The sequence below is a fragment of the Balaenoptera musculus genome, chromosome 12 (assembly GCF_009873245.2).
Source record: "Balaenoptera musculus isolate JJ_BM4_2016_0621 chromosome 12, mBalMus1.pri.v3, whole genome shotgun sequence".
In the NCBI taxonomy this organism is placed as follows: Eukaryota; Metazoa; Chordata; class Mammalia; order Artiodactyla; family Balaenopteridae; genus Balaenoptera; species Balaenoptera musculus.
In genome coordinates this window covers 54,950,779-54,975,799 of record NC_045796.1, presented here as the reverse complement: position 1 = coordinate 54,975,799, position 25,021 = coordinate 54,950,779, and the positions used below count along the sequence as shown (strand labels likewise).

The 25,021-nt window shown below is 37.0% G+C and overlaps 1 protein-coding gene across 3 annotated transcripts in view; it reads left to right on the top strand.

Annotated features, from left to right (window-relative positions):
* The window catches only part of LIN28B (lin-28 homolog B), a 115,459-nt gene extending 97,230 nt beyond the window's left edge, over nt 1–18,229 (top strand). For 2 of the 3 annotated variants that reach the window (XM_036871903.1, XM_036871902.1), the window contains one exon: nt 17,692–18,229. In XM_036871903.1, the coding sequence (XP_036727798.1) occupies nt 17,692–18,058 (367 nt within the window). In that variant the 3' untranslated portion in view covers nt 18,059–18,229. The remainder of the gene's footprint in view (nt 1–17,691) is intronic. The other variant, XM_036871904.1, reaches the window with a different exon arrangement.
* Nucleotides 18,230–25,021: the final 6,792 nt, after the last annotated feature.

Below are 25,021 nucleotides of genomic sequence, written 5' to 3'. Positions count from 1 at the left end.
ATAGATGTACCTGGAGTATAACAATGACCAATCTTTGGCATGGCATCAAGACGGAGACCAGGAATCTATCCCCAAATGGACAAGATACTGAGAAAACTGTTTATAGGTTTAGGAAAGTTGACCCAAGAGTAAGCTTTATGTTTCCATTTTGCTTTTAAAAGACAAAAAAATAGTGAAGATTTTCGTAGTCCCTTTTCCTTTTCTTTGAGGCATCCAAGTAATATAACAGTAGACACTATGAATGCAATGATGAATGATGGAACTTACAGGAAAATTAATCAGTATTGGAAGACATCTGGAAACAAGGGGTCAAAATGACCTTGAAGAGATGAATTGAGTTTGAGATTACAGAAAAACATCAAAGTGGGAATAATTTGTGAGTGATCAGCATAAACAAAATAGTTTGTTTAAGGAAATGGATCAGTTTTTCAAAGGAGAGATGATATAGATAAGCTTACGTTTGGATTTTGGTGAATCCAGGAAGACACTGAGAATAAGATAGGAAAATAATGTCAGAAAGGTAGAAAGAAAAGCAATAAAAAGTGTGTCCTAAGAGCTAGATGAAAGAGTAGTTTCTAGAATATAGGAATAGTGAGCAAATTTCCCATACATAAAGCTGTATTATATACAGATTAGTGTCTTTATAATTTTCTTCATCTACAAAATTTCCTGATAGAATTTATTAAAACAAAGTTACTCTAGATTTGATTTTTAGGGACTCCAAGATATAAATCAGAAAAATACTGAACATTTCAACAGTTACCTACATACAAGAAAAATTCCTTGGCATCTGCAACCAAGCAAATTAATTTACTTATCAAAATGCAGAGTAGGAGATGGTAAAGAAAATCCCAGTGGACAAGGAATGGTAAATGCAAATTAATTATAGAGCATTCATAAGATAAGCAATATATCATTATTAGGCTATTTAGTTTGTTCTCTTTACTGTTCTTGAAAATGGAAAGATATTTTAAGCTTTTCCTGTTATTTATTTTTGTTTTCTCCCACTGTAATTCATGAGAACTGCAATTCTTCTACCATTAATTATCTCACCACCAGTGGAGTGCAAGTGCTTCAGGAATATAATATCTAAGATTAGGGGTAGGGAAAGAAATTGTACCTACCATTTATATAGAGCTTTGTAGTTTGCAAAGCATTTTAAAATATTTATTTCACTTGAGACCAACAGCAACCATGTGAAGTAAGTGGAAATCATTATCATCTTTAAAAAGGATTCCTGAATGATGAAACTTATTTATGGATGAGGAAACCCAGAGAGATTAAGTGATTAATCGTGCATCACTGGAGTTATAAGGTGAAATCCTGGGCTATCCGTTATTAGGTTTGTGGTCATGAGCAATGCATGTGTCAGCTTTGAAACTCAATTTTTTTCAACTCTAAGATGAAAGATTAAAAAAATATTAAACTATAAAATATATTTAATATTCTGCTTAGTAATCTTGGTTTCCATTTGCTTTTTTTAAAATAAGTTTATTTATTTTATTTATTTATTTTTGGCTGCATTGGGTCTTCATTGCTGCGCATGGGCTTTCTCTAGTTGCAGCGAGCGGGGGCTACTCTTCGCTGGGGTGCGTGGGCTTCTCATTGCGGTGGCTTCTGTTGTTGCGGAGCACGGGCTCTAGGCATGCGGGCCTCAGTAGTTGTAGCACACGGGCTCAGTATTTGTGGCTCACGGGCTCTGGCGCACTGGCTCAGTTGCTCTGTGGCATGTGGGATCCTCCTGGACCAGGGCTCGAACCTGTGTCCCCTACACTGGCAGGCGGACCCTTAACCACTACCACTGTGCCACCAGGGATACCCTCCATTTGCTTCTGCAAGCTAGCCAATTAATTGCCTTCCTAGACATATCCTCCAGTTTTCCACTTCTGTTTTCTTATTCATGCCATATATTCAAATGGCATGTTTTCTCTTCTATCTAAACAAATCTTACTCATTTTAGATAGCCTTTAACTAGCTTGTTGTAGCCAGGTCAGCTCCTTTACAAAACCATTCCTATTGCTCCCAATAATTGTGACCATGTCTTCTCTTGAAAAGATGTTAACACTTTCTTTCTGTTACACCATTTGTCAAACTCTATGTTTTATTAGCTGCCAATATACCAGGAAGAATAGTCATCACCAGTTACTATCTGAGTTTAGTGGACTCTTGTAAAACATATTTTAAAAATCATTTTACAGGTAGTTTACAGATATAAAAATAAAAGATGTTGTAAAAAACAACTGGATTAGAAATTAATAAGAATTTAAATGTAACAAACCCAAATTTTATTCCATATTTTTCTGGTGTGAAGATATACACATCCAAAAAAACGTATTCTTTTTCACCTGTCAGACTGGCAAAAATAAAAACCCTTGTTAAAAAAAAAAAAGATATACACATCCAAAGTTGGCAATATCCTTTGAATGAAAGTAATTGCTCATAGCTGAGCTGGGAACATAGCCATCTTATAAATAATGATCTAGATTTCAAATATATTTCTAAGAGTCCAGCTTTTTATTACCTCTAGTTTTTCTTGTACTTCTATCATCAAAATACAGTGCTTTGAAAACTTTTATGGCTCGTAATTTTGTTGAAGAGAGGGTGGTCATTTTCCTCATCAGTAGCAACAAAATATTTTCATTTTAGATATTGATTAGAATGATCAATTCAGTGAGCTTTTTCATTTCTGTGCTGTTTATCTCCTTTCAGTCAGTGCCTTCAGCATTTATCTACTTATGAACCATATCAAGTAAATTCTCTAGCACAAACTTGATAAAAGGTGAAAGCATCCTGTTACATGTCCTTTTTAGTAAACATATCTTGTCGAAAAAAATACTGCATGATGACATTCTCCTTGAAGGACTAACTGAATAACAGATTTCCTTTTTGTCCATAGAAATATATTGTTCACTCATTGATTCTTGAGTTTGATAAAATATATTTCTAGGATATATTATGTGAAGACTCATAATCTGAGATTTAGCTTATATGATTAATTTCATCATCATTATTAGAGTCTGGAGTATTACTGTCTGCCTTTTTGTATTTGTATTCTTTTTCATCTAACAATTGTGAAATATCTTCTATCATTTTCTTCTCTTTGCTGTTATGGAAAGAAAATGAAAATTTCTGAATTCTCAACTGTGTTCGATGAAGAGTTAAAAAGAAAAAGACAACAGAAGTCCTGCCTCCTGATATCTTTTATACCTTCTGGAAAGATCAGACGGAACTTTGGGCATTGCAATAACAAGGATGATGAAATAGCGATGATTTATTTCACTATTTTATCATCCATCTAGATGATCACATCATTTTTAAATTTTCTTTTTTTTTTGTCTGTGAAAGCCTTAAATTCAATATGGTTATTTGCCAGTTATCAGAAAATTATTTAATTGTTTAATTAATAGATTTCTCTGGAGGCAGATCAAAATAATGTTAAGCAGGTTAAGTTCTCTGCAAACAGTTTTGAACACCAGGATTGCATGGGGCAATTGAGTAATGATTTTTATAATCTCAATTCCAGATGAACATGTAGCATAACTGATATTTAGGGTTATAAAATTAGAGAAGATCGAGACTATTGCATCTAGGTATTTAAAATCCTCCCCCCCCCCCCCACCTTGGGCTTCCCTGGTGGCACAGTGGTTGAGAATCTGCCTGCTAATGCAGGGGACATGGGTTCGAGCCCTGGTCTGGGAAGATCCCACATGCCGCGGAGCAACTGGGCCCGTGAGCCACAACTACTGAGCCTGCGCGTCTGGAGCCTATGCTCCGCAACAAGAGAGGCCGCGATAGTGAGAGGCCCGCGCACCGCGATGAAGAGTAGACCCCGCTTGCCGCAACTAGAGAAAGCCCTCGCACAGAAACGAAGACCCAACACAGCCAAAAATAAATAAATAAATAAATAAATAAATTTATAAAATCCCCACCCCACCCCACCCCTTGTTTTCTCTTTCTCTGAGTTGCTTCTGGTCTCAGGTGCCTCTCCTCCCAGCTTGGACCAACTCATTTCAATAATGCTTTTATGAGAAAACTTGTCCTCCTCATCCTTTTGTCCCTTCCCACCATCTACCTTTCCAACCCCAACTCTAGATAAATTTGGGTCTCTTCGACCTCCCATTGCCCACTATGGGGCTGGCAAATATTTCTCAGATAAAGTCATAAAATCAGGCTGAGTTGTGGGTTGTGAGGGTAGAGAGATACCAAGATCATAGACAGTTTAAATTGGGAGACAGTCAAGAGAATTCAAGTCTTAGCACCATCTTGCAAGTGAGATGGAGAGTTAGTTAGTAGTAGAGCTAAAAACAAGTGCTGAAGTTTCCTGACCTTTGTTTCAATGAGTTTCCAGCATAGTGAATTGGGAAGTAAGAAAGTTATATAAAATATGAGAGAAGAGAAAAAGCATTAAGGTGGCCTGAAGTTCTGTAAAGGAAATAGTCTAAGCCCCCTCCCCACCCCAGCTTTATTGAAGTATAGTCAACAGGTAAAATTGTAAGATTTTTAAAGTGTACATTGTGATGATTTGATATATGTATACACTGCAAAAGAATTCCGCCCATCTAGTTAATTAACACGTCCATCACCTCACATCTTTATCTTTTTTTTTGTAAGAACATTTAAGTTCTACTCTCTTGGCAAATTTCAATTATACAGTACAATATTATCATCTGTAGTCACCATGTTATACATTAGATCCTCAAACCTTATTCATCTTACAGCTTGAGAGTTTGTATGCTTTTACCAACCTCTCCCTATTTCTCCCACCCTCCAACCCCTGGCAGCCACTTTTCTATTCTCTCTTTCTATGAGGTCAACCTTTTTTTTAGATTCAACATATAAGTATTTGTCTTTCAGTGTCTGACTTATTACACTCAGCATAATGCCTCTGAGGTTCATCCATGTTGTTGCAAATGGCAGGATTCCATTCTTTCTTATGGCTGAATAATATTCCATTGTGTATATAAAAATGCCACATTTTCTTTATCTATTCATCCATCGATGAACACTTAGGTTGTTTCTATGTCTTGGCTATTTTAAATAATGTTACAGTGAACATGGGGATGCAGATATCTTTTCAAGATAAGGATTTCGTTTCCCTTGGGTCTATACCCAAAAGTGGAATTGCTGGATCCTATGGTAGTTCTATTTTGAATTTTTTGAAGACTCTCCATACTGTTTTCCACAGTGGCTGCACCAATGTACATTCCCACCAGTAGTGCACGAGGGTTCTCTTTTCTTCACATCCTCATCAATACTTGGTATCCCTTGTCTTTTTGATGACAGCCATTCTAATAGGTGTAAGGTGATATCTCATTGTGATTTTGATTTACATTTCCCCGATGATTAGTGATTAGCACCTTTTCATGTATCTGTTGACCATTTGTATGTCTTCTGTGGAAAAAATTAAATTTTCATATTATTTTCAGCTCCTTAGCATAGTTGGATATAATTCCCAGGATTAAGAAAGAGCAAAGTGTTTCAAGGTATAGGAAAAATAAGATCACTGAGAAGAAACACAAAAATGTAAATTGGGTCCAATAACCCTGAGAATTAAAGTTAGTTGTGCATTTATCTGATCTCTTTTCTAGATTTTATGTGCTTAAAGAACAAGGTCATCATAATGTCATAATGATCTTTGCATCTCATGCAGTGGCTTATCTGGGATAGATTTACTGTATGAGAATTATAGGACAGTTTTCAAAAAAGGTAACATCATGACTCTCATACAGATATAAAATGAGCAAGTGTTAAAGATTTTATTTAACTCAAATGAGGGAAACAAGCAGATGTTATAACCTTTTCAAAGGAGAATCCAAAGAACAGACACATTTGTAGTTGAGGAATATTGAAATTATGCAAATGGAAGCAACACTAGCTTTTTCCACATGGGAAAGGGAAGTAAATTGGACCTGACAGGGCAGAATTTGCTACTCTACGGGCAAGAATAACTTTGCAATTATCAGCGATTTAAAGAGCTGTAAGATAACTCCCATACAATCAGAATCAGATAATCCATAATTGTGAATGCTAGGTCTAGGCAATGCACAGTTTTCCAGGGAAGCACAACTTTTTCCTTACACATATGTTGTATTCAATTAAATTATAAACATAAAACATATAAAGAGAACTTCACACTCAGTGTGATAAATAACACTTTGCCACTTGTAGCTCTCATATTTTTAAATGTTTGTTTTCTGAAATACATACATTTTTAGAGTTTCAAGATCAAGTATCATCCAAAGAAGGTTACCTCCTTTCACCACACCTACCAGGATATTTGTCAAGAATTTTTTTGTTAGGGAGTTCCCTGATGGCCTAGTGGTTAGGATTCTGGGCTTTCACTGCTGTGGCCTGGGTTCAGTCCCTGGCTGGGGAACTGAGGGCCTGCAAGCCGCGCAGCACAGCCAAAAAAACAAAAACAAAAAAAAATAGGTTTTTTTTGTTAGAGAAACACAGAAAAATTCTTTAGTGACTTTGTTTCTTTTGTCCCACTGAGAGAATAAACCAAATTCTTCATGTAAACTTTACCAGCCAAATTTAAAGGATGACCAAAGGAGATGAAAACTCCATTGTTCAAATGCTAAAGGAATTGTATTCAAGGCAAGCCATAGTTTGGCTTATAGAATATGCACACATAAATTTGTTAATGTGTAGGATCTAGTCATAATGGTTTGCACTTATTAAGAGTATTTGGACATGGCTTGGCTCCGTCCAAGGACCTATCTGCTCTTCTCATACCTACCTTCAGTTTTTACCTCCATCCTTGGCTCCACAGCTGTCTCTTTTTATACTACTGGCTGTGTGTTCACAGAGTCACAGCCTTAAAATGTTCAAGCAGGGAAACAAAATTCCTTAAGGAATCAGTGATGAGAGGAAAGATCTGCAAGGATGCCTTAGCAGCTTGACCATCAATCTTTGGTCATATGAAAAGCTGGGATGATGTGAAGGGCAACTGCAACCAGTAAGGAGGGAAAAAAAGAAGTAGCCATGAGGCCAAGAATACCTGACATGGCTTTAATTTTCAAGATGAGACCTACACAGAGAGGAGATAATATCACAGTTTATAGAGGTTATCTGAACATAGTAGCAGTTTTCCTTGTTGAGCTTTCACCTACCTACCTATATATGTACATGGTAAACAATTTAAGAACTGCTGATTCTTGGCAAAGAGCAATATATAGCCAGTCACAGGAAGACCAATTGGGCTAGAGGGGGAAGTGAACAGAGGTCATTTACATCTCATCTGTACTTCATCATTTTCCTCAGCAGTAGCTGGTGCTGGAATGGGAGATCAAACTTATCGATTGTTAGAAGCCTTTCCTTGGTGATTTCAGCAGAATAGTTTTAACTCCTTCTGATTCCTGAGTAGCTGTAGAGATAAGGATGGTTTGGCACAGTCTTCTTTTGCATCTTGCACATGAATTAATCCTGAGGGTACGTTTTGGGTAGATCACACCAAGCAATGTGCTCTAGGACGACAGGTCCTCTATAAATATATTTTAATGCTACTCATATAAACATTGTCAAAGTGGAAAGTTTACACATAGTTCTTCTTAATTCAGGAATATAGCAACAATTCAGTGCTAATAGTAAAAATATTAATTCACTAATAGAACAATAGGGAGTTGTTTTAACACTATCTTCATAGAAACTCAAATGCTACCAGCATTATTACTGGCATCAGAGGTAATTAAGCCATGGTAACGTCAAAGCTTTAAATAACCAATTTGGCTAAATAACAACAACAACAATAACTCATTTGGCTAAAACTAGGATTGTATCTCTTTTTTTAAAATTTATTTTATTTATTTATTTTTGGCTGCATTGGGTCTACGTTGCCGCGCACAGGCTTTCTCTAGTTGCAGCGAGTGGGGGCTTCTTTTCGTTGCGGTGTGCGGGCTTCTCATTGCGGTGGCTTCTCTTGTTGCAGAGCACGGGCTCTAGGAGTGTGAGCTGCAGTAGTTGTGGCACGAGGGCTCAGTAGTTGTGTCTCGCGGGCTCTAGAGCACAGGCTCAGTAGTTGTGGTGCACGGGCTTAGTAGCCCCGGAGCATGTGGGATCTTCCCGGACCAGAGCTCTAACCCATGTCCCCTGCATTGGGAGGCAGATTCTTAACCACTGCGCCACCAGGGAAGCCCCAGGATTGCATCTTTTAATCTAGCCCTCTTTTTGCTTCCAGCTTGCAAATAACCAGCATAAATCTGGAACTGTTACCTAACCTTCCTCTGTGCAGTTCATCAGTCATGCCACTAAAATTGATTCTTGACCTCTATACGTCATTCTTTCCTTTGAAAGTTCTCATGCTGTCTCTTCCTTCTATGCTTTAATGGAGGAGGTGTGTGTAACAAAATATGAGCGAGTCACTTTTTAATTTTGCAGTCGTCATTTGAATACCTAAGGTTTTTTAACCCTTAAGTATTTTTACTATGTGTTTAAATTTTCTCATATATTGTTTTGATGTTTACATCTGCTTCTCTAGATTGCAAATTACTGTTTCACCTATCAAGTAATCATAATGAAATTTGCCTTTTAAAATTTCTTGTGCCTCTGACCAAATGTTTAATAATGAAAAAATTCAATGTACAACATAAAGAGAAAGATCACTTTAGAATGATTTGTGAAATAATGTCAACCATAAAAATAAGGCTGGTTTCCTGAGCCAGAGCCTAAAAGAAATCATGTGATGAGCAAGAAAAAACATTTATAAAAGTTGACACAAAAGCAGTAGTGGAGTGAGTTGTCCTTCTTCAGGCCAAACCAGTGCTTATTTACAGCAGATGTCACACCTGTGACACTGGTGAATGTGAAATGGTGTGGTGGAAACCAAGCAGCCCTGGGGTTTTATGTTTTCAGCAAGGCTGCTGTGACAGATAAATGAACCAACATTTCCAGATTGCTGTAATCAGATTATTATAATCTGATTCTTCCATCTAAGTAAATACCTAATTTCAACCATCTCAAGATAAGTTAAATTTTGAATGTCTTTCCTTCATATTTAATACCTGCACTAACCTTCTAAAAACACTATACCTTAAAGGTCAGTGTGATCAAATATGGTAGATAAATTGACCTTGGTTCCAGCAAGATTGAATTTAAACCAGCAGTTTGGATAGTTGTAACACTGCCATTTCAAAAATACATGTGGCTTGTGTGTGTGTGTGTGTGTGTGTGTGTTGTCCTGAACTGGACACTCCTCCCTAGCTGTGTTAGGATCATGCAAGCCGTGCTGGCAGAGTGCCCACTGCATGTAAGATTGGGTCCTATTTTATAACAAACTGCTTTTACTCCCAAGAAATTGGAAAGCATTAAGTTATCTGTATTTGAGTCCGTCTTTCTCCTTGTTTTTTCATCTTTTCCATTAGCCAGAAGGGATTGCCTGTGTGGGATGTCGTTTGTCACCTAAAAGAGAGATAACATTTCTATTTCAAATACAGATTTAATTTATAACCTAGAATTCATTATTATACTCCTTCTCAAGTTGTGGTACAAAGTAGCAAATTCTCAACAAACGATTATTGTTCCGTGGAATTGCCGAATAACCTACAAGTAATTTTTTTAATGTTTTTTTATTGTGGTAAAAGTCACATAATATGAAACATATTTTTCTAACCATATTTAACTATACAGTTCAGTGGCACTAAGTACATTCACATTGTTGTGCAACTCTCACCATCATCCATCTCCCAAATGTTTCACCTTCCTAAACTGAAACTTTATCCCTTTTAAACACTAACTCCCCATTCCCCTCCCCACTCCCGACTCCCAGGCCCCTGGCATCTCCCAATTTACTTTCTGACTCTATTTTTAAACATAATGGAATGAAATACAAAAATGCCTGTTGCCTTCCGTGTGGTAGAAGGGCCCTTACATGAAAAAGGCTCCCTTTTCCCCAGTTCCTCCAGTGATTTCTCTCCCTTTCATGTCTTCTACTCTTTAAAAACTGTTATATGTTCCATCCCTACTTCTCTTGACCCTGCACCACCATTCATCACATCTGTCCCCCACATTTTTCCATCTTATCTTCTTGTTTTTATAAGATGATGAAAGGTTTGTGAATAGAACTATTACTATATTTTAGCTGGTTGTCAAGATACTGTGGGGCATTTTTAGCTGGTGTTATGATACAGACGACAGACCGTGGCATTAATCATAGAGAGTGTCCAAAAACTAATAAACATAAGACAATCCAAAAAGCAGTCAGGCAAAGACATCAAACAAGATTTTATATACATATATATACACATATGTATGTATATATTACCATCCAGCCAACTATGCACATACATTTTATTAGTATCTAGTACAAAGTTGTACTCATTGTAGATATTCTTAAGTGGTTTTTTTTTTTCTGTTTTTCATTTGAGTTTATGAAAATGATTGCCTGGGTATTATAAGCAGTTGAATCCCCACTGATAGGCAAGGTATCTAGGTAATTGCACATCATAGAACTGGATGGTAAAAGAGGTTAGTAGTTGGTAAGTAAAAAATACCGTTTGAACTCAGTGCAAACCCCATATCAGTTTAGTAAATGGTCTGAGCACTGAGGTTTGGAGGAGGCACAGAGTATTCATTTCCTCTGCCAGCAGCTTAGAGTTCTGAGTTCACATTAGTTCCATCCACATCAGACTGACCCTTGCTTACTATGACTAACACTAGGCCATAGAGAGCCATCCAAACATCTAGCATTTATTCACCAGAAAGAACTGAATGGCAGTTATACTGACTAAATTTTGCTTTTTAAAAATAACATTGAAAACCAATCCTTAGGGTGGTCTAACTAATAAGCAGATTTAAAACCATCCATTATGCACTTTATTTTTCTCTTAGTTTAAAAAACAGAGTGGGCAGTAGTAACTTTATCAACGGTGCTGTTTTAGGTGAAATGTAGTTTAAATATTAGAGATTTTAAAAATTCCATGACTAACAGATTTTATAAAAAGCAGAGATCTTTTTATTATGTTTATATTCATTTGTATATAGTAGCCAAAAGAATTTGGCCATTAGAAATGTTTGCAGGAGTATCTCTATAGGAAATAAGTTTATATGGTTTTGAGAATTACTGTAGATGGAGGCAACAGAAGATGGAGAATTAAAAGAGTTATTATGGGAAATCAATAAATGTTAATTGGTAATGATGGTGAAGTTTAGAGAATGGAGCAATTGATTCAAGAGCTGTAAATTATCACCCGTTTTGATGACATGGGTGCCTCCCCATTGAACCCATCCTTGATTGATGAACTAAGAACTGAGTAATAACCTCAGAAACAGAGAAACTACTTGTGAAGCTAAACTCAGTAGATTTTTGCAATGTTTTCCTTCCAAAATAAGCAGGAATCGGTGATGGTAAAAAGTTGTGGGCTTTTGTGCTGTTACAGCTACAAGTTTCAGGGAATCATTTTTAGTTTGCAGTAAAGAAACAAGATCTATATACACCTTTTTCCTCCCTCCCTCCCTCCCTTCCTTCCTTCTTCTTTCCTTCCTCCTTCCTTTCAAGGCATCAGTGAACTGTTGAAACAGTGTTTGGGGAGTATTCAGTATTCTGTTTTGAACCACATTCCTTGTGGTTGGGATTACAGAGTGCTCGCTCTTGGTTAAGGTTGTCGGTGGTAAACTCAGGTTTGTAGACAGCTGTGGTTCTCAAGTAGCTGCTCACTATCATCTGGGAAGCTTTTTAAAAAGTACTGATGCCTGGAGGTCTGCCCTCAAAGATTCTGATTTAAAGGTCTATAGAGTAGGGCCCAGGCATAAGTATTTTTTAAAAAGCTTCCAAGATGATTCTAGAATTGCTGATGTTGTACAGGTTAACTGTTAGATGACTAACAATAATAATGAAGGTCAAATTATAAAATGGAAATGCAGCTTTATAATTGCTCTTTTTCCTTTTTCAATTACATAAATAATCTATAAATTTTCTGGTTATTTAAAAAAGAAACTATACAAGAATTTACGGAGTAAAAATGAAAGTTCACCTTCACCTTTACCTGTATTCTCTCCATATGTAACCACTGTTAATGTACTGTTTTTCCTTCCAGTGGTTTTCCATGCATTTAAAAATGCATATTTACTTATAATCATATATAGTGTTTTTGAAACATAAATGAGATTACACCATCTTTTGTTTATTATTCTGTGGTTTGCTTTTTTCACTTAATTTGGCTTGGAGATCTTTCCATGTCAATACATATAGATCTACTTCATTCTAAAAAATATTCTTTTACTTCATTCCTTTCAATATCTGTAGAGTGTTTCTCAGTATATGTGGGCTTTAATTTCCTTTTTCATTTTCACATATTTGTAGCTCAATGGTAAAGAGCAAAAACTCTGTAGCCAGACTACCTGGTTTTGACTATAAGTATTTATTATTGTTGGTGGTATTATTACCATTTAATTTTTCTGTTTTTTACCAATATGGACAATACTCTAGTTAATATTTTAGTACCCAAATCATTATGCTTATCAATGAATATTCCTGTAGGGCAAATTCCTAGCGTTAGAGTTGCTGGCTCAGAGAGTATGCATATTAATATTTTGAAATGTGCTGTCAAATTTCCCTCCAAGAGCAATTTACATTTGCTCCAGCCAATAGAATCTCACTGCAGTATTTATTTCAAGGCCTCAATAAATTGTTCACATCACAGTGTGGCTTCATGGGCTAATAACCACAATGGCTGGAATTTATTTTCTTTATTTTGGCTGGAATTTCATTGAGTCAGTTTGATAGCTCTGATAATAGCATATCAACCTGAAGTTCCAATTTATGGTCTGAAACATATGATTAAGGAACATGGAAAAATTACTTACTGATTTTTTTTTTTTTTTTTTAAGACAAAAACTTTCAACATAGAAAGTACAAGAGGGGTAGGGGAAAAAAACTGGGCTTTGGCAGTGAAAAGTCTGACGGACTAGTTACAGCCTTTAGATGGAACAGCTCAAAGAGAGAAGCTCACTTCCCCACACCATAGTGACAGAACAGTAACCCAAGTCTCAAGAAAAATCTACTTCAAATCTGTGTGTTTGTTGGTGTTTTAAATTCAGGACCGTTATATGTTTTTAGACTTTTACATAATAAAATTTACGTCAGTATCGTTGGGTATAATGTTTTTATATAATGAAAATGGAAGTGAAATTTATTATTTTCAATTCAAATTTCCTTCTCTGTATACTCTCTTGAGTCTTAATTTTCTCATCAACACAATGTTGATATTTAGTACCTACTTCATAGGATTTGGGGGAGGAGTCAATTTTATATTACATATTAAAAACCTTTAGGCACTTCCCTGGTGGTCCATTGCTAAAGAACCCTCCTTCCAATGCAGCGGACGATCCCTGGGTCAGGGAACTAAGATCCCACATGCCGTGGGGCAACTAAGTCCACGCACCACAACTACAGAGCTCGCGTGCCTCAACAAGAGAGAGAAAACCCACACACCGCAACGAAGATCCCACGTGCCACAACAAAGACCCAACGCAGCCAAAAAATAAAAATAAATAAATTTAAAAAAAGAAACCTTTTGCACAATGTCTGGAATATGGTAAACTCTTAATAAATTGAACCTCAGTATTATTCCTATTATTATCATTTTAATTCTGTTAACAGTATGTTCAGCCCTGCTGTGGATAGATTATTTTATTTTTAGCATGAGTTAAGGTAATTGAGGGGGGATACTGGCTTTTGTATTTCAAAAGATAAACATGAAAGATTTTCTGGTGTTAAAAATATTTTTTCTGGTGTTAAATATGTATTTGTTCCATAAGAACCCTTTTTAATAAACGTAAATCACCACTAACCAATGTTTTTGAAAACTCAATATTTCTACCATTGTACTTAGGAAAAATATATAAAAGTTAACATTAGTAAAATGTTTTTATTGTTTAATTGGCTTACAGTCTTAGGAGTTTGGATATAAGAATAATAAAAGAAACAAATTTGCATAAAGAATAGGTTGCTTTGATAGAGGTCAGAAAATGTGTGCACTGTTACTGTTTCTAGCTCTGTGGTTCATCAACATTTTCCAACTGTCCTCTTGGTATTTTGGGGCAGATCCTATGGAGTGAATAAGCTATATACCCAGTTGTGAATTTAGGTTGTTTGGAAGCTTTCAGAATAAAATGAGGCCTTCTGGAAGGTTGGCCTAAGAATCTGTCTCTCTTACCCTCAGGAGGTACAGGGTGGGCATATTGCTTCCACCACTCTGGATCCTTTGCTCTCCTGCTCTCTTGGGGTCTGTGATGGCATTTCTGCCCATCCCCCTCCCTCCCATGTTCAGACTGGGATCCAGCACTCCCAGGTCTTGGGCTGATTGACACACCATTGAATTAGATAACAAGTGTTCAGACAGAGTAAAATCGAAAACTGTAGCCTTGATGAATGTCATTAGTGTCATTTCTGGATTTTAGTTGGACTGTATCGGAGTTAACAACGATAATCTCTTCAAGGAGTTGGTTATCGTTTCTCCAGATTAGTTTCTGAAAGTCTTTCCGATCTGTGACTCTTCTTTACCCCTCTGGCCTCCCATTTGAAACTTCACTGATCCTTTCTCTCATCTCTCTTTTCCAGGGATTTTATTATACTCCTTTCTATATTCATCCCTCCTTCCTGCTGCATCGCTTGCACTTTTCCCACTCTGTTCTCTCTCACTGATACTGCTTTACTTACTATTCTTTCAACATTCCCTTCCTCTTTAGAAGTGTATAGATCACTGTATCCTTATCCTTAATGCCTCCCTCTAACCCCCCAGAATATGGATCTAAGTTTCCATATATATTCTTATTAAGTTAACACTTTAAAATACTTAGAAGCGCCTACGTTATATTTTTTTTCTGTTACACTTTTAGACAAGCAAAGCTGACTTTCTCTCGTTATGTAGTGTTACCTCTCATTTTATTTGATCCCTTCTGGGACCTGTTTTAATGCTCGTGTCACAACATAAAATTCATGCAAATTAACAAAAGCAAGCTGATTTGGAGAGGTGTGGAGAGTGAACAAAGGAGCCTAGTACCGTTCAGAGCTTTGTATGGAGAATGTGGTGTGATATTATTTGTGAGCTGTTCCATTTTCCTGTCGGTCCCTTGGGAAGGAAGGAGTTTCATAATGGGGTGTGACCTGCACTTCTAGTAAGTGTGATTGGCATTGAATGTTTAAATAGAAGAGGAGAATACATATCATTCCTCCCCTTTAAGGCAAAGCACAAATATACTGAATGTAAATCTTTTCAGTGTGGAAAGCAGTCTGGCCTAATGATAGCATGAATCTGAAAAGCTAAGGGAGTGAATTAACTATGCAGATCAAAATGCAAGGAAGCCAAAATTCCGTAGTATCCTTAAAAGTAACTTTTAAAACCCAAATGTAATGGTAAATGCACATACAGAATATGATGGAAGACCCCATTTGAAAAAATGGAATTCTGACATCAGCCCCTTGGTAAATGAGTGGGCAAACGGTTCCCTGAATTGGATAGCAGTGCACATACCACAGTGACTGATGAAATTGATGTGTCAGTGGGAGAGCGGCTCTATTACTCAGTCCTTTAACCTATTTTCTCTCTCTTCAAAAATGAGCTCCTGAGTGGATGTTATCCTCAAGGAAGTGAATTTAATTCAAAAGAAGCGTTTTATAGATGAGCAAATTTAGTTTAAGAATTCACTTTTCCATTATAGAAGAGAACTATGTGGAAAAACATTATTATAAGTAATATGCTTATACTTCTCAAAGATGCCATTTTTGAGTGTATTTTGGGGACCTGAATTTCAAGCATTAGTAATTTTTATTCTTTAATTTTGAATTATCTCTTAGAACACATGGCTAAAAAAAACATTGAATCTGCATTGTAATAGTTTCATTAACTTATTAAGGTATGTAATTACACAGTAAATAATCATAAAAAATGATTTCTTAGTTTTTCCCGTTAACTTTTGAAAATATGATGCTTTTTTCCTGACATAAATACTTGTTAATTACTGCAAAGAATAAAAGTCCATCTTGTGAATCCATTATTCTGAATTGCAAGGTAATATTGATAACTGGAGAAGCAGGCTGTAGTTATCCTAGTTTTTGCCAAGTAAAAATAAATTCACTCTGTAACTTATCTCAGAAGATAAAATACATAACCATAAGTATCCTACATATACTTCCCAGTAGGTTAATAGTAGCTTGTCTTGGAAGTATATGGTAATATAAGTTATTAAGCTTGCTAGTCTCTCACACATGCACACACACAAATCTAATTAAGTATAATTAACTATTTTGTCATTATGATCTTAAGCTGATTCTCACAGTTACCACCTATTTTGCTATCATTTTTTAAAAACGTGACCTATTGTGTAAATTTCATGAGAATTATGGAGTCATAAATGTATTTGGAAAATAAATTTAAAATAGAAAGCCCTTAGGGGCTTCCCTGGTGGCACAGTGGTTGAGAATCTGCCTGCTAATGCAGGGCATACGGGTTCGAGCCCTGGTCTGGGAAGATCCCACATGCCGCGGAGCAACTAGGCCCGTGAGCCACAACTACTGAGCCTGCGCATCTGGAGCCTGTGCTCCACAACAAGAAAGGCCGCTATAGTGAGAGGCCCGCGCACCGCGATGAAGAGTGGCCCCCGCTTGCCACAACTAGAGAAAGCCCTTGCACAGAAACGGAGACCCAACACAGCCAAAAATAAATTAATTAATTAATTAATTAAAAAAAAAGAAAGCCCTTAAAACATTTCATTTGGAGCCAAATCAGTAAGCAAATTTTGTATTCAACAAGTAGATTAAAAACCTTTATAAATATAAAATTTTATTCTCTCCAGTTGATGGTGTTTTATTGTTTTTAATATAAAATTTTAGAAGAAAGAAAATCTGGCTGAAATTGAGCAATGTATCTTCCAAATAATTTCTCAGCTTTTAGAAGCTGTCAGAATTTCAAACATATAGTACAAACGGTGCCCCCAGTGTGCATTCAGGTATTAATTAAAGATGGATTTATATTTATTTCAATTTAGAAGAATTTACCCTGAAGGAAAACTAACTTCTTACAGAAAGAAAAGAAAGTTTTTCCCGCCCCTGAACTAGCATCAACCTTTATTAATCTGATCTAAGTATCAAGAAGCTTTCTTTTAGAGCATTCTTCTGATTCAGACACTTTCTATCTCGTTCTAATATTACTTGGTAATTCCCCAAATACCATTCACCATAGATGTCTGACTTTCTTATTTATCAAATTTCACTGCACTAATTTCTACAATGGGAAAGAATTCTTCCAGTTCAACTGGTTTCCACAGCCAAATAATTAACACCCAAAGAAATGTTAAACTCATAAAATTTAATTTGGTCTATAATTTTTTCCCAGTTGCTGGTTGAGTTGGTGTTGCATTTTAGTCAACAGCTGCGTTTTTTAACTGCCTTTTCCAAGCTAGCTGGTTGTTTTTTGTTGAACGTGGCTGCCCTCTAGTGGACTAAATTTCCTTTACAATAACCTAACTGTCAAATCTAAAGCAGTCATTTATATATGGAAGTGATTAGTCTTTCATGCCTTCGGACTCTCGTTTTTCATTGACTTTTGTGTTTAATACAACACGTTTGTTGTTAAGAAGGCATATTAAAATAAGCTGATCTCTTTGACGGTCTGCGTATTTTAGTATATTTTCGACTTCTGACCTATTTTGTGAGACACGCTCCTTCTTAAGGTCTTTTCATTTTTCTTGTTGCAGATGCTACAACTGTGGTGGCCTTGATCATCATGCTAAGGAATGTAGTCTACCTCCTCAGCCAAAGAAGTGCCATTGCTGTCAGAGCATCACGCACATGGTGGCGAACTGCCCTCACAAAACTGTGGTGCAGCTGCCCGCCGGTTCTCAGGGAAGACAGGAAGCAGAGCCCCAGCCGTGCACCGCGTTCCCTCGAGAGGTGGGGGCGGGGCACGGCTATCCGTCACCACCGTTTCCTCAGGAGGCGAGGTCCGAGGTCTCAGAGTGGCCAGGCAGGTCACCTGCAGAAGCTTCCTCCACAAAGTCACCTGCAGCACCAGAAGATCAAAGCAAAAAGGGGCCTTCCGTGCAAAAAAGGAAAAAGACATAACCCTTTTTCTTAACGTATCGTTTTCTCTCCCCGGTTGGGAAGTCTACCTCATGCAAGTACAGGGGAACAGTATTTCACAAACAGCAGCTGACCTGGGATTTTTAACTACTGTTGAGGAACTGTGAATTTTTTTAAACAGACAAATCACTCTTAAGCAAATTACCTTTGAGCAGGGTGTCGTGTGTCACGTGACTCAGAGGATGCGATGCTCTGTGTATCTGTATGTGCATGTGTGAGAGGGAGAGAGCCTGAGTCTGTGTGTGTGTGTAGGAGGATTTTCTATAGAATGTAGACATATATATAAAGAGGGTTTGTCTTTATATATGTGTGTAGAGAGATGTAAGCACACAGCCTCCCTCGCAGAATTGGACATCCCCAAGAATTGAAAACCCAGGTAAAGCATTTTAGATGGTTTTGAAAATAACCCTTGGAATTTTTCTTGAAATACCATTCCCTTTATATTACATTAGGAAAACAAAACAAAACAAAACATGACTGTTACCTTTTGTGTGAACCAAAGGATACTTACGATCTCAGCGCTGCCAATCCTATGGTACTAAAGGTTTTTAAGACATCAGTTCTCCCGAATTTGGGATTGCCTCTTTTTCTTGATATCTGTAGAGTGTGTCCCCCACCCCACCCCCTTTGAAGGCAGTACCTTAACTCCATATGCCTCTGACTGCCATAAGCTTTTTTGAATCTGGGATACATAACTCCAGAAAAGACAATGAATGTGTAATTTCTGTGCCGATATTTCAGTGTTTTTAATTCATATGTTTTTATTGTAAATTAGATGCCTATTCAGAGAAATGAAGGGGAGGGCAATGTATAAAGGTAGTGACTTGATTGTTTTCAATGGTATTTTGATACTCGTTATAATCTTTTACCTGTTGTGAGGTTTTTGAGGGACTGTGGCAACAGCAGCTTCCCTTGACCAAGTCAATCCTTCTAACCATCGCTTCGAGTGGAGGCCTCCTTGTTTACTACTGAAGACCTTGGAGGAAAACTCCAGTTGTTTGGTGTATATTTTTGGTGGCTGTTTTTATTCCCCCTGGAGAGTTACCTAACTTGTTTCTAAAACAAACAAACAAAACAGCACAGATGTGAGTAAAATGCCAGGGTTGAGAATGAAAATTTAAGTGGATGCTCACAATTGCCCAATTACGTGTGACCTTGAATAATATTAAAAAGCACCGTGTTTGATGGCGGGCGACTAGAGTGGTGAGCCTGGGGCAGGAGGTTCCCAGACCTCTCCTACCAGAGAGCTGGGAGTATTTTATTACCATACAGTTCATCTTAGGGGAATTCCCTCATGACTGCTACTGAAGGGACCTATGTGGGAGATTCAGGATGAACATTCAGTGATGGGGACAGAGGTGCTTCTCAGGTTGGTCCTCAGTTACAGTAATAAACTGGCTGGGGGCCAGTCATAGTATTGGTCCCTTCAGGTTTCAGTCATGAAAAGCATTCATTCTGGTGTCATCCTGGTTCTAGATGTTACGGATCAATTTTGGAAACATTTTCCAAGAAGGTACCAATTAGTGGTGATGCTTAACATTGGCAATAAATATAGTTGTGTATGAGCCTGTTGGTGTAAGCTCAGATAATCAAAACCAGAAAATAGCATGATTCAAATGAGACACGTTCTGCTGAACAGTTTCTGCTCCCTCCCCCACTTGTCCTGCCGAGGGAGGCTTGTTGTACAGTTGTGCTGCCGTTTCAGCAAGCAAGCCACGCAGAAGGAGAGCCTCGGGCTGGGCCGCCAGCCCTTCCCAACTCAGCTTGAGTTGACAGTGTTTGTGAGAATCTCCATGGGACATACTGAAATATCAGTGTGCTGTGATGCAAAGCTTACCTTTGACGATATTGAATGTGATAAATAGCTATAGAGAAGTACTTCCTTGCCTTATGTGAGGATCGTAAGCTTATTTAAATTATGTAGACAAATCAAAGTGGCATTGCTTAATTTTTAGCAGGTATGATAAGCAGGTTAACAGTAAAAATGCAAAACGTAAGTCACTTTGAAAATTCAAACCAAAGTTCCTTGACCTTATTAGAAATAGGAAATTATGGACTTGAGAATTGGACATTCCCTGTTTACATATAAAAAGTTCAGAGCTGAGTTCATGGTTTTGAAAAAGACACACAGAAAGAAACATGTTATAACTATGGACCTTATGGGTGCAACTTGAAATCATTTTTCAGCATCTCACCAGACTGAACTAAGCACATACCAAACCTATCTTATGATTAAAAGTTGGGGTTTATTTTTTATATGAGAATATTATCACTCTTACATAACACACTCAGGACAAAGAACTTTGCTCAGGGAACATACCATATAATATTTTTGTTTCTTTACAGAATAGTCTACAGTCCTGCTTACTCAAAACAAACCAAATAACTTAGACCTTTATGTAAGTATTATGTACTGATGTTAGTAATAACTACCTCTGAGTTTGACATAGATCAAAATTTCTGAATATCAGATATCGGTTCTCCTATTTTTATTTCATGTGAAAAGTACTCTAAAGGAGACTCCCTCAACTCCTTGCATATGTGAATATCACTGACATAAGCACAGTGTCCATTTACATGGGTGAAATATTATTCTGTTTACAGCAAAAGGCTACCTCATAGTTGATGCATAGCACACCTTTATGCTGCTGCAGCCTTACAATGGCTGATAATGCTCTGGTACAGACCTTGTTATCTATAGTATAGATAGCAGTTCACAACTGCATGTTTCTGACAAACACTTGTGAATAATGAAGCATCTCATCTAGTTAGCAAAGTCTCCGAGCATTTCCTTCAAGTTACCATGTATTTTGTTTAAAGACTTATAGGGACTCTTCCACTGAAGCAAAACAGAACACACAAGCAATCTTGGAAATAGCTACTTTGCCCAGAGGTCAGTCGGTAGTAGGAAGAGGTTGGGAAGAGAGGTTGGTTGTACAAGTGTTTTTGTGCTGGGCAGAAGTTATCAAAGAAAGATGCCAATCTCCTTCATTTGTGTCTGTGCTGCCCTGAGGCCAAGTGTATTGCAGCATTATTGCCCAGGCACATAATTAACTAGCACTGGCTGCCAAGGAGTGAACATAGAGTGGACGTGCAATGCCATTTCTAGCTACTGAGGGGTAGGGTCTGTGTGAAGCATCAGTTTACAGGAGTTGCTAATGGGTTGGGCAGGAGGTCAGTGAATTAGTTGCTCCTTGACCTCACCCCCCATGTCAACACAAATGTAATTCCTTAGAAAGATGCACTACCGGTCTCTTAGCCCTGCGAGCTATTCATTGCTACATGGCAGATTATAGTAGAAACAGTTTTATACTTGCATTTCTAGTCTTTACTAGAAGCCTTTGGATGTATTTTTACAATTGAAAGATTTAGAAAGGTTTTTACCTGCTTATAACTTGGAAGTTTGGCGTGCAATGTAGGGGAAAAGATCAAGAAACATCATGTTATTAGCATTGGTCCATCTACAAATAAATATAAGGTGTTTTTTATTGCCGGTATTTTTTTCATGTTCTGGCCCAGTTTTATTTTGCACCAATGTGGCCCCAAGTTACTGCTAGTTGTATTTAGTTTGTGAATAGAAGCCCATAAGTGTTAATAGACTTTGTAACATTCACTGTAAGATGAATTATACAGGACATGGGAGATCTCATTAAGTCTTAAAAAGTTAATTTAAATTAATTTATCTGTTTTCTCTAAGAAATGTTTATCATAAAATATATATGTGTATTTCCCTTTTGGTTATAAAATTTGGGGAAGTATGTACAAGTGCAGCTGCACGGACTTTAATTTTCCAGCTGTCTTAATGAGGTTTGTTTGTTTTAGGGAAGAACAACTTGTTAAAAGCATCGAATTCTGTCTTACATTGCTGTCAGCAGCCTCTTTCAGATGTGGTGGTTGTGTGATCTGTGTCATAGTTGTTCAGTTAGAGTGAGAGGTTGACCTCTGAATCGTTGTTAAATTGTCTACTTGGAGCAAAGCTGCAAAGTTATGGTAAAGTGCTGTACTGTGAGAAACTATTAGGACATTTAATACATCTGTGGCTTCACGTGTGTGAGAGTTACCAGCTTGAAAATGATGGTGTTGACTACCTCCTGAATTACAGCTACCAACCACTGGCACCCACCACCAGCTGGCTTTAATTAGTGTGTGTTGCTTCTTGGTATTAACAACTTTAACCGTAATAGAGACCAAAGTGAACACTGATTTCTATATGTCTTTAATATGGTGTTTTATCTAGTGTTTTTAAAATTATCCTGTGTAGTATTTAGATGACCTCATTGTCCATTTTGGCTCATGTTGTTTACAAGTGAAAATAAAAAACACTTGAACTGTATGTTTTTAAAGGACATAAAAGGAGTTAGATGGTCGGAATGGCATTTCACTCATGTACGGTCATCCTGACGGACTAAAAGTACTGTTTGCCTTTCTGCAGACCGTGGATTTTATATTCTCATCTCATGCCTAATGTCTTATTCTGTCAATTATGGATATTTTGAGGTTTAAAGAAATTACTTGATTAAAAATAAAACATATAACGTTGGCATTTATGATGAGTTTTGGAGATTTTTCGTGATTTGTGTGATGGCTAAATTAAATGAATGCGTAAAAGGCTACTTGGGCAGTATTTATTACCAATATGAGCATAAATTAAATAGTTTTTAACATATCCTCAGATAGCAGTGATTATAAATATAAAACTTACTTATTACAGTACAGATGGTGAATAAATTCCATCTGAATGAGGAAGGAAAGGTGTGTCCTATCATCACTAGGAATCATTCTGCGTCAGCCAGCACGGACGGTGCAAGCTTGTGAATCAGGACACATCCTTCGTGGGGTCAGGAAGAGTAGCCCGAAACAGAAGTGTTCAAACCCTTTTGGAGAAACCATTTTAGAATTTTCCAACAATTTTTTCCCTAAGAATTTTCAAGTATTTGAAAAGAACAGTCAAGGCCAGGCGGCACCAGTACCAAATATCTAAACTGTGAATGTAGATTTACCAAACTTTGTATGCAGCCTTGGTATACTATACAACTAACTTGATAAAACTGCTGAGTTCTATAAATTGGCCAGTCCCACAATTACACCGATTTTCATTTCTGCTCTATACCTGGATGATTCACTTTTTTTTCCCTTGTGGTCTACTATGAAAACAAACAAACATACAACATCATTTACCATGTTAGCCAGTTTTAAAGTGTACAGTTCAGTAGTGTGAAGTATAGTCACTTTCTTGTGCAACAGTGAGTGGGTGATGTGAAGGGCTCGATCGTGAATGCTCATGAGAAGCTTATTATGTAAGCATTTCAACCATGTTTACTTTCATTGATAATTACTATTTAAAAGAGTAGCTTTTGTTGTAAAAGTAGTGCTGTACTTTAGAGAATATGGAGAACCTTGAAAGAAAATTTAAATGGTACATGATCCCATCACCTGCATTTTATTAATTCTAAGTTTAAATTTAGTTTTATTAATTAAATTTTATTAATTTCAAATATGGACAACCTTTTAAACACATATAATCCCATCACCTATAAATAACCATTAACATTCATTATTAATTTTCTTCTGGCCTTTTTTCAATATATTATGTATAGATTTTTAAAAATAAAATCCAAACATAATTTTTGTCATCTTCAATGTAGAAATCATCATATATTACTCTTTCTAATCCTTCTTTCTCTCTTTCTCATTCTCTCTTTCTCTCTCTCTCTCACACACACACACACACACACACACACACACACTTTCCGAAGTGGTCTTAGGTATCCTGGAAAGTGATAAATGTTTCTGACTCTGCATATCAGGCATGTTTCTTAGCCCAGTATTTCCACTTAAAAAGTTTCCTGACTTTAGGACATATGTATGTATACTTTGTTTCTAAAATTAATCAAAGTTTCTTGAAGGTGTTAATTGTTTTTCTCAAGGTCAAGGACCTCAATTTCTAGTTAATTTCTGAGCTGCCTAGCATCTGGAGCTATATGCCTGTTGCAGTTTGTAAAAATTCTTTAAAGTACCAACTCTGACCTTGGGATTTTTGCTTACACTCAAATGACATGGTTCATTTTGCTCTTTTGTCAGGAAAACTGGACTGACACCTAAGTATTATGGCAGCAGCAATACTGCAAAATCTGAGTATAGACAAAAACAATTTCAAATTTAAGACTCAAACGATATTTACATTTGACTTAGTTCAAATACATGTATTATTGACATATGGTCCTTTCTTACTGTTTTCCACAATTTCCTCTAGGAGTGTGGCCTCAGATATTTCTGTCAGATATTTCAAGTTCTATTTATAATCACTTCTTTCATTTAGATCGTCATGTCACATATTCAAGCCATTCCAGTTATCTCCACATCGGCTCTTCAAATTCTCTCATTTCTTCATGAAATTAATTCTGGATGAATAATTTTCATTAGCTAGTCCAGATATTAGTTTGCCAGTCCCGTGTTAAACTTGCTTCTGTCACTCATCCAGAGCAACCCATTCAAAACAATAATAATAAAATCTAATTATGACCATAGGTAGAAAAATTTGAAGAATACAAAGGAGGGGCTGAAGTGTGAGCAGCTGTTGTAGAAGCATTCTGGAGATGTGCCAGAGCTTACTCTATTTCCTTGGGTTTGTGTTTTCGTTTTATTTGTTAATACTGCACAGCATTAATGGGGAGACAGATCAGATTGCCAGGGAAAATTTAACAGAACAGAATGGTTGGAAGAGACCCTAGAATGTCATTTGGCCCAATATTCTGTCTTTACCTAGGATCACACTGGATCATCCCAGCTGGTTATTCCCAAAACCTGCCAGAGAAGATTCAGCAAGTCCCATCCAAACCCCAGCACAATGTCTAAATGTTCCAACACAATCCCGAACCCCACTCAAAACCAAACCAAAACAAATAGGCAATTTTAAGAAACCTCTGGGCCAAGGTCAGATTACTT